The 10995-nt window shown below is 44.3% G+C and overlaps 1 protein-coding gene across 1 annotated transcript; it reads left to right on the plus strand.

Moving 5' to 3' along the window:
• Positions 1-1673: 1673 nt before the first annotated feature.
• On the plus strand, positions 1674-5860 carry LOC311141970 (low molecular weight neuronal intermediate filament-like; the record flags this gene model as incomplete). The annotated part of the gene is made up of 4 exons (XM_084177504.1): positions 1674-2638; positions 4306-4629; positions 4977-5101; positions 5536-5860. The coding sequence occupies exons 1-4, from the start codon at positions 1895-1897 to the stop codon at positions 5858-5860; spliced, it is 1518 nt and encodes a 505-aa protein (XP_084033630.1). The 5' UTR covers positions 1674-1894.
• Between the last annotated feature and the right edge of the window lie 5135 nt (positions 5861-10995).

Consider the following 10995-nt stretch of genomic DNA (forward strand, 5'->3'; position numbering starts at 1 on the left):
AAAGACAGCCTGTCTAGCTGCTGATGGTGATGGATCAGTGTAGAAGTAGAGATGAGGTTATCCCATTGTTTCCTTGGCCTGCATCTCTCAAAGCCAAATGGAGATGTTGGACATTACTGAGAATATCCTGCCCCCTTCTGGTTAAAATGGGAATCTGGGAAATGCATGGTATTGACTTTAACGTTTTATTTTCTGTTCAGATAATAACCACGATTACACCTTGCTGGTGCATTTGTGGTTCCATATGTAAAGCCTCAGTGACTCGGATAAAATTTGATTAGGGAATAATTTGACCATCATGACATGCCCTTGCTTAGACACACCCCAAATTACAATCTGCAGCAATTTTAGAATAGCATATAGTTCAAGAGATCAATATCTCATGAATCTTCAAGCGCAAGGCTGGACCATCAACAGTAAAAGTGACTAAACAACTCGTTTAAAATGTGTGAATATCTTCCTGAATACTTTAAAATGCAAAAGTGATTGTAAATGCAAATTCAAAATGTGTTGAATGTTTACTATATGGAATATTATCGCTATTGGGCTATGTATTCTGATTAGGCGAGTGTGTAATGTGCATTAGGCTACCGGCAGCGTGAGTCCAAATGGTCTCAAATCGTGATGAGACTTTTCCGCGGGTGGACAAAAATACGACTGTAAGGCTTGGGACCTGCTAAGATTGCAATTATCGGCTAGATTGCGGCTGTGTACAGAGCATGAAGATGCTTGTTCTGATCTACATCTACTCTGGTGTTTAGAAGTCCTGATCGAACCGTAGAAAAGCTGCAGTCCCCTGACAGCTCTGGGCGCGTGGTTGTTTTACCCCCTAAAGGGGCGTGGTCGGTGTCCTGGATCAGGGCCAAGGCCAGATCCAGCGGCTCGAGGCAACGCGCGAGAGGAAGACAGCGATGCACCACCAATAACCCTCTCTCGTGCTGAATCATCACCCAAAAGTGGTTTGTGATTCTGGAAAATGTCTGCTGGACTGGCCAATTTCACAGGCGTATGTTTTCAATGTAGTATATGCTAAACTTGATAATAGGTGTTAGGCTATTAAGTGACATGCATTGATTTAATTATATGTGTGGGCATGGGGGAGTCATGCAAACAGGCCTTAGTGTCTGTGTCTCATCCTGTATTCAGACACTGCGGTGGTCGGGCACGAAAGGTGCATGGCTGCAGACTGCAATACAGCAGTACCGTTTAGACACACTCACTCCTGGCACACAGTTCACATGCATCGATCCCATGCCTGGACTGCTGGGACAGCACGGCAAAACTGTAATGACAGTGTTTACTGTGATTGGATAACCTGCATGGGAATAGTTTCACAAAACTTCATCAGAAATAGTCTAGGCTATGTCAATTAGGCCTATTATGTCCAATGTTGGCCTCAGAATTAGCATTTAATAGTGAAGTAGTTTTCCACTTCAATTAGTAAAATCATTATAATTAGAATATTAGTAGGCCTAGCCTATTGGTGTTATTATGATTAACTATTTATATGTCCCCTATAAGTCATCGTTTTATGTTCTCTCATTGACCAAAGGTCTATCTTGTCATGTCTGTACAGCATGGATTAGCCTGAAATACGTACAAGTTGCCTGCCTGAAATACGGCAAGGAGCAGCATGAATGAATTCGTGTTCCCCTGATAATAGCTCTTTTTGCAGGAGCTTGCAGGTTTCCCTTACCCTGCTGCCGCCCCTGCGTCAAATGATGCTCGAGTTTCATCACTATAAAAGCACCTGTCTTGGCCAGACCTCACTCGCATCTCACTTTCTCTCTCTTTCTCTCTCCCACACTCCACACACACTCTCACACTGGGCAGTGAGAAAGCACTCCGCAAGCAGCAAAGGTCAGACTAGCATTCCACTTCTCCACCTGCAAACATGAGTTACTCTGGCAACGTCTACTCCAGCAGTTCCTATCGGAAGATCTTCGGGGATACGCCCCAGAGCTCCGGCCGCATGTCGGTGGGCAGCAGCCCCTCTCGCCAGTCCGGCGGATACCGCTCCAGCGGCGCACACCGCAACTATGGCTCCCCATCCATGGTCACATCCTCCGGCTACCGTAAGGTGGGTGCCGGGCGCAACTTCCACTCCTCCATGCCCGACTCCATGGACTTGACCCAGTCCACGGCCGTCACCAACGAGATGAAAATCATCCGCACCAACGAGAAGGAGCAGCTCCAGGGCTTGAACGACCGCTTCGTCTCCTTCATCGAGAAGGTCCACAACCTGGAGCAGCAGAACAAGGTTCTGGATGCCGAGGTGACCCTGCTGCGCCAGCGCCACACAGAGCCCTCCCGCCTGCACAACCTGTACGAGCAGGAGATCCGCGAGCTGAGGGCGCGAGTCGAGGAGCTGGCGCACGAAAAGAGCCAGATGCACCTGGACTGCGTGCAGATGAACGAGACGCTGGACCGCGTGAAGGAGAAGCTGGACGAGGAGACGAGGCTCCGCGAGGAGGCGGAGGGCACCCTGAAGAGCTACCGCAAGGACGTGGATGACGCCACGATGTCCCGGCTCGAGCTGGAGAAGAAAGTCGAGTCACTGGTGGATGAGATCGCCTTCCTCAGGAAAGTGCACGAGGAGGAGCTGCAAGAGCTGCAGGCTTCCCTGCAAGCCACACAGGTGCCGACATCACATCACCCCTCATGACCCCCATCAGTTGTCACTTGTCACCCTCATCTCCCCTTCTCCCCACCTCCGAATATCACACCAAATATACACCATGGGAAAAGTTAGGCAATGTATGTTTTGATGATAACGTTTATGTGCCATGGTGATAACCAGTGCCAAATAACTAACAATGTTCATAGAGTGTTATCATATGGCTATCTTATCATTCACATTTACTGTGGATCCACATTCACTGAGTCAAAGTTAATTCACAGCACATGCGCTGTCCTTGGTGCTGAAGCCAGTGAACACTACGCACTGCGGTTCTGCGTAAAACAGCACCATGCAGTACTCCCTCCCCTCTCTGCCAATTCATCTGCCAATTCAAACCCAGCATTGAGATAGGATACTAACTATATAAACTATGGGGGTAGTTGTATAACTATAAAATAGAATTGAAATGGTTTAAATGATTACTGAAAATCGTGTCTGTGCATAGTCCGAAAGTGTTATACAGTCTAAAGCAAGAGTGTGGTTGCTAAAAAGAGAAGGAACGGGAGGGAGATAGAGAGAGGCAGGGAGAGAGTGAGAGGGAGGAAGAGAGGGGGAGGGAGAGAGGGGGAGGGAGAAAGAGGGGGAGCATTGGGTTGATAGGGGTGTTAGAGCTCCCACTGATGATGCAGAAAAATAGTTGCGCAATATCTAGGTGTGGTCGACCTAGTATGCAGGGGGGATGCGTGATAGGTCAGGGTCAACTCAGAACATTTAAAAAATAAAGATTTTGAATTTAAGTAGTCAATCTCATGATGATCAACTATCACTATCACACTTTGTAAACACATTTTAAAGGATGATATCTATAGGTGAATTACTGCTGGCACTAAGTCTAGCTGTTGTTATTTACAAGATTGTCAACATGGTATTGATTCATGTTGTCCCACACAAGGTTAATTGCAATATAATCATTAATCAAGGTAACAATTAAACAACACTATTGTAGCTTACAGTGTTTTAGATGGCAGTGGCATTTTGGCTACATCATTGGATAAGGTGATAGTACTCTTAAATACTTTTCTTTAAATACAAAATAAGTCTGATGAATAATTTAATGTCAATTGATGCAACAGAGAATCTTCATTATCGGAAAGATAATTAATTGTTCGTTTTCTCCAGGGGCTTTTCTTTTGCTGGAGATATAATTGCCATGTAAGCGATTGAAAGCAACACCCACGATGGTGCACAGAGCCCTGACTCAGTGGTTGATACATCAGCCCTCAGCATTTTACCTCACTGGATAGATCACATTAGCCCAAGGCTCATAGCTCCCATGTGTCTACTATCAGCCCATGATGGTCTGTGTGGTTTGTCATAGATTTCAATAGTGATTATCAAACCTTCTACTATATTTGGTTAAAGAACAACAACAAAATTAGTAAAACTGGATGTTGCAACAATTTTGGTTTGGATTTATTATGATAGCCTACTTCACATTTACAGTAAATTAGAATTATTACGAAAATTAAAATAATATAATAACGAATACTAAAGCAAAACATTATCATTTTTGAATCTCCACTACACTACAAAGATGTATCTATTTAGCCAGTGAAGCATTCTCTTCACACCTGGTAATCATACCCAACCCTTTAACTAACCCCTCTGTCCCTACCTGGTCCCAGGTGTCAGTAGAGATGGACATGAGGGATGGTCAACCCGATCTGGCCGTGGCCCTGAAGGACATCCGTGCCCAGTACGAGGTCCTGTCAGCCAAGAACCAGAACCAGGCCGAGGAGTGGTACCGCTCTAAGTTCGCCAGTGTGAACGAGGTGGCCGCCCGCAACCAGGACCAGGTGAAGCATAGCAGGGAGGAGCTAAATGAGTACCGCAGGCAGGTGCAGGCCCGCACCCTGGAGATCGAGGCCCTCAGGGGCCACAATGAGGCCCTGGAGAGGCAGATGGCTGAGATGGAGGACCGGCAAAGCAATGAGATGGGAGAGATGCAGGTACGTGGAGTATGACAGGGTGGCTATTACTGTACACCACTGTAATTGCTACAGTACAGGGTTTACCCTGTGGATTCTATAGAATGATCCCCTCTTAAGTAACAGGTGTATATCAGTATGAAAATGTATGCACTCACTAACTGTAAGTCGCTCTGGATAAGAGCGTCTGCTAAATGACTAAAATGTAAATGTAATATCACAGATGGTATGTGTGATGGCATTGCAATTGCACTGTAGCACAACACATGTAAAAGGGTATTTGGAAATGTACATTGTGAGGTATTAGGAAATTAACATAGTGAGGCCTTTATCATTGGTAACACATCCTGATGTTAATCTGCCTGCAGGAGACCATCCAGCAGCTTGAGTCTGCCCTCCGCAGCACCAAGGGGGAGATGTCCCGTCACTTGCGTGAGTACCAGGACCTGTTGAATGTCAAGATGGCCCTGGACATTGAGATCGCTGCTTACAGGTCAGTCATCACCTGATCTGAGTCTAAGAGTTATGTCTGATAATGTTAAGTCAGCAGTCAGCATATAGTTGATCCAAACCTCAGTGCCTTTCCTGTATTATGAACACTTTTTCCACATTTTAATTCCAAGTCAGCAGAGTGACTGAACACATCCACGACTGCTTTGAAAAGTATGAACGGTCGGAATTTGATACATTTGTAAACTGAGTCTCTCTTCCTCTGATTTAGTCAGTATTTTAGTCAGCTCAGCAATCAGCACACTGTTGATGCACCACAGTGTCTCTTTGAAAGATTTATGAGCACCCCCCCCACTTAAAAAAAAAAAATTGAATACCTAGTGAGCACAGCAGTAGAATTTGATAAATGTGTGTAAACTGACTCTTTCTTCCTCTACCTCTCTATCCCTATCTCGCCATCTCCATCCCCCTCTTCAGGAAGCTGTTGGAAGGTGAAGAGTGCCGTCTGAGTACAGTGGGCGGAAACATCCTGCAGTCAGGCTACTCTGGCTTCTCCTATTCGTCCGGCCGCTCCTACGCCCTGGGTTCCTACAGGATGAGGGGAGCCAAGCCTGAGGAACCAGAGGAGGAGGAGGATGAGGAAGAGAAGGAGGAAGAGGAGAACAAGGAGGAAGGAGAGGAGGGAGAGGATGGAGAGGAGAATGGAGATGGAGATGAGGAGGAAGATGAGGAAAATGAGGATGAAGTTCAGAAGAAGAAGGAAGAGAAGGAGGGTGCTCCCAGCAAAAGCACCAAAAGCTAAACTGCTTGTGTCATCGATCATCAATGCCTTTCGCCCTACTGCAGTCCACTCATTCACTCAAATGGATCCCTTCCCTGTCACCTCATCTCTGTTTCACAAGGACACACACGCACACACACTTACCGTACTCATGCCAAATGCCTCACACAGACATACCTTCTCCTCTCGTTCTCTGGGTATCAATAATCAGCTGTGTGGTGGAAAACAGAAAGACCGACAACGCAGAGAGGTGTATTACCCTACCAGAAGATAGACCTGTAGCTGCATTTCCTTTATACGGGGCTCAGGATCCTATGTCACGGTACTCCATAGATGATGGTTACCACAGGGAGCAGAGAGAAGGTGCTCAACATTACAGTATTAAGCCAGTCAGTCAGTAAGAGAATGCCTTAAAGCAAGTATGATGTCAGATTAAGAGGTCAGGGATGATATCGCCCAGTAAGGTCCCGTCTTTATGTGCTATTAATGATATGAGATGTGGTTAAGAGAAATACAATTGTAATCTTGAAGGTAATAATAGGATCCTGGTAGTAGCACACATACTCGGCCTACTATATGCACAGAGGTCTGGAGCATTGAACTTTACCAACTTTTACCAGTCCAACTTTTAAGGTGCATTTAGAATAAATACATTAAAAAAAGTTGGAAACATCTAGGGAATTTCATGCTCTTTAAACCTTTTCATGAATGTTAGCGTATAATATTGGGGACAAAGAAATGCAGATCATTCCCGTGGGTGCAATAACGTATTCTGAGCTGAAGACGCAAACTGGCACACTGAATGCTCCTCACTCCTCTCTTTTTCATTCACAGGAGACAGATATAGAATGTTCTGTCCATTGACCCACTTTCTTTTCCATCACTTTTAATCACCAGAAAAGTAAACATTTCACCACTCACCTTCCCCCCTTTCTCGGTCACTGTGAATGTCATAGCACGGCAAAATGACAACATGGATTCTAGAAAAAAGTACATGAAATCATAGCGTTTATTTGGGATGGTTCTATTTTCAAAGGTAGGAGATAAATGCATTGTGCAGCACCTCTTCTGTGTTCAGAAGGGGACCTTTCAGGAATGAAACATTTAGAGTTTTAAAATGCTGCTATTTATCACACTATACCCTTATATTTGATTTAGAAATAACCCCTCTTGATTGATTCATTTGTCAATGAATGGATATGCCCTCAAAGTAATATAACTCAATCCAAACCTGAGGTAAATGTCTCTCCTAGTCCCTTCCTTTCCCCAGAGCAGTCTGTCTTGTTTGTTAACTATCTGCAGTCTTTTAGTGCTCTGTACCCTACGACCTTCTGGCTGGTGGTTTGAGTGGTAGAGTGTGTGTTGTTAAGTCCCAAATGGTACCCTTTCCCTATATTCTGCACTACTTTTGATCAGAGCCCATCGGGCGCTGGTCAAAAGTAGTGTACTATATAGGGAATAGGGTGCCATTTGAGATGCAGCCTGTGTTTGCTTTTTAGCAGTGTGCTCTGCTCCAGACAGTGAAGAGGCATGTGGCTGCTGTGAAGGACAGCTGGCTGTAACAATGAGTGAGAGACAGCCCTCCACTCTGACTGCAGCACAGGCGGCCGGCCGGTGGCACCTTCATTGGGGAGTACGGTCTCATAGTAATGGCTGGAATGGAATAAATGGAATGGTATCAAACACACCAAACACATGGTTTCCATGTGGTTGATACCATTCCATTCACTCCATTCCAGTCATTATGAGCCATCCTCCCCTAAGCAGCCTCCTGTGGACTGCAGGACTAGGTGACAGCCGGTGCAGATGCCACTGGGGTCATGGGTGGTCACATGGTGCTGCGCCACAGATAAGGGCTATTATCACCACTACCACCACCACCACTGCAGTCTGAGATGGACAGCAACAGTATGTACACAGGATACCCTAGGCAGACATATCCTAGCTGCAGGAGAGGGCCCATAATAGCATACTGTAAGTTATATGGCTGGCCACTTTCCATCATGGTGCTAAGCTATCGATATCAGGACTATCTGTGGGTCAGGATACAGTGAGTGACTGCATGGATATGTAAGGCTTAAAGAATGAGTGTAAATGTTAAAGAAGGAGACATTTATGATTTACAGTGATAAAAGGAATAGTGTTGCAGGAAGTGTGTTTAGGGAAAGAATATTACATGGAAAACCCCAAATGGACAAAGAGCACAGGGGATTTTTCCAATTTGGCCAATGTACTCTAGAATCCTATACTGCAGTAAAATGACCTGTCCTCGCCAACGTTTTTGTAAACTTACCATGGGCAAATGTCTAGCTTGACAGAATGTAAAATGTTTTTTTTTTTAGACTGGCACACACTGTGGAAGGCCTTATCCTTAACCGTTGTAGATTTTACTCCTTTTGCTTTTCCTTGAGAAATGAATCAATCGACAAGCATTGACAGCATGGCCTGATTCTTGGGAGCTTGAAAACTGGGGATGGGATAGATTTTGCTTGTTGAGTGTAAAAAAAGATAATTGCCTTAACCATGATCAAAACAATAAAACAACCTTTTCACATGTTTCTGAGGTGGTTCAGGAGCGTTGACACTTTACAGACCATTCATTCTGCTATACTACTGTGACTGTATGTGCTGCTATCTCATGCAGTGATCTTCCTCCCAAAGCCAAATAAAGCAATTTATTAACCAAACACTCACAACCATCGTCAATGTCTTCAATTATTATGATAACGTCAAAACCATACTACATAAGCTACAGTACCCCTGCACATTGTACATTTGGTACTGGAACTGTATATAGAAGGCTTACTTACTTTATCATGTTCTTCTTATTTTTATATTTTGTGTATTTTTGTTCTACCTTGTTATTTTTTGTATGACATTGTTTTTGATTACTGCATTGTTGGGTTTAGAACTTGCAAGAAAGGCATTTCACTGTACTTGTCTACACACTTAGAAAAAAGGGTTCCAAAAAGGTTATTTGGCTGTCCCCATTGGAGAACCCTTTTTGGTTCTAGGTAGAACCCATTCTGGTTCAAGGTAGAACCGTTTTTGGTTCCAGGTAGAACCCTCTGTAGAAAGGGTTCTACATGGACCCAAAAGGGTTCTACCTGCAACCAAAAAGGGTTCTTCAAAGGGTTATCCTATGGGGACAGCCGAAGAACCCTTTAAGGTTCTAGATAGCACCTTTTTTTCTAAGAGTGTATGTGACATTAAAACTTGAAACTTGAAACATTTTCTAACTGGGCACAGCCAGGTTAGAGCAAGAAGGGCAAACCGAAAAACAATGCTATAATATTTGTAGCATTTTGCATTGAAAATGCATACAGTACACAAGACAAATGTTAAAGCTAGAATCCTTAATTGAAAAAATAACAAAGCAGGAACCCCACCTCAGTTTTGGTAAAAAAGCTGAGGGATGGACCTGGAGCAAACCTCTCAAATTCATAGACAGAGCTATAGATGCAAGGACTGACCATCCATGATATCAGAATTATAGTTTTAGCCATGTTTTGAGGCTATACAGTGTTGGATTACATTTAGATTGTTTTAAAAAACATTGGAGTAAAATATATATATATATTTTGGGTTCTGAACTAAGCTCATGAGGCATTTATAAGTTATATTCTTCAAGAATAGATGGGTATACAGTGGAGAGAACAAGTATTTGATACACTGCAGATTTTTCGCTGGTTTTCCCACTTACAAAGCATGTAGAGGTCTGTAATTTTTATCATAGGTACACTTCAAATGTGAGAGACGGAATCTAAAACAAAAATCCAGAAAATCACATTGTATGATTTTTAAGTAATTAATTTGCATTTTATTGCATGACATAAGTATTTGATACATCAGAAAAGCAGAACTTAATATTTGGTACAGAAACCTTTGTTTGCAATTACAGAGATCATACGTTTCCTGTAGGTCTTGACCAGGTTTGCACACACTGCAGCAGGGATTTTGGCCCACTCCTCCATACAGACCTTCTCCAGATCCTTCAGGTTTCGGGGCTGTCGCTGGGCAATACGGACTTTCAGCTCCCTCCAAAGATTTTCTATTGGGTTCAGGTCTGGAGACTGGCTAGGCCACTCCAGGACCTTGAGATGCTTCTTACGGAGCCACTCCTTAGTTGCCCTGGCTGTGTGTTTCGGGTCGTTGTCATGCTGGAAGACCCAGCCACGACCCATCTTCAATGCTCTTACTGAGGGAAGGAGGTTGTTGGCCAAGATCTTGCGATACATGACCCCATCCACCCTCCCCTCAATACGGTGCAGTCGTCCTGTCCCCTTTGCAGAAAAGCATCCCCAAAGAATGATGTTTCCACCTCCATGCTTCACGGTTGGGATGGTGTTCTTGGGGTTGTACTCATCCTTCTTCTTCCTCCAAACACGGCGAGTGGAGTTTAGACCAAAAAGCTCTATTTATGTCTCATCAGACCACATGACCTTCTCCCATTCCTCCTCTGGATCATCCAGATGGTCATTGGCAAACTTCAGACGGGCCTGGACATGCGCTGGCATGAGCAGGGGGACCTTGTGTGCGCTGCAGGATTTTAATCCATGACGGCGTAGTGTGTTACTAATGGTTTTCTTTGAGACTGTGGTCCCAGCTCTCTTCAGGTCATTGACCAGGTCCTGCCGTGTAGTTCTGGGCTGATCCCTCACATTCCTCATGATCATTGATGCCCCACGAGGTGAGATCTTGCATGGAGCCCCAGACCGAGGGTGATTGACCGTCATCTTGAACTTCTTCCATTTTCTAATAATTGCGCCAACAGTTGTTGCCTTCTCACCAAGCTGCTTGCCTATTGTCCTGTAGCCCATCCCAGCCTTGTGCAGGTCTACAATTTTATCCCTGATGTCTTTACACAGCTCTCTGGTCTTGGCCATTGTGGAGAGGTTGGAGTCTGTTTGATTGAGTGTGTGGACAGGTGTCTTTTATACAGGTAACAAGTTCAAACAGGTGCAGTTAATACAGGTAATGAGTGGAGAACAGGAGGGCTTCTTAAAGAAAAACTAACAGGTCTGTGAGAGCCGGAATTCTTACTGGTTGGTAGGTGATCAAATACGTATGTCATGCAATAAAATGCAAATTAATTACTTAAAAATCATACAATGTGATTTTCTGGATTTTTGTTTTAGATTCCGTCTCTCACAGTT

Source organism: Coregonus lavaretus (genome assembly GCF_964263955.1).
Source record: "Coregonus lavaretus genome assembly, chromosome: 14".
Taxonomy (NCBI): Eukaryota; Metazoa; Chordata; class Actinopteri; order Salmoniformes; family Salmonidae; genus Coregonus; species Coregonus lavaretus.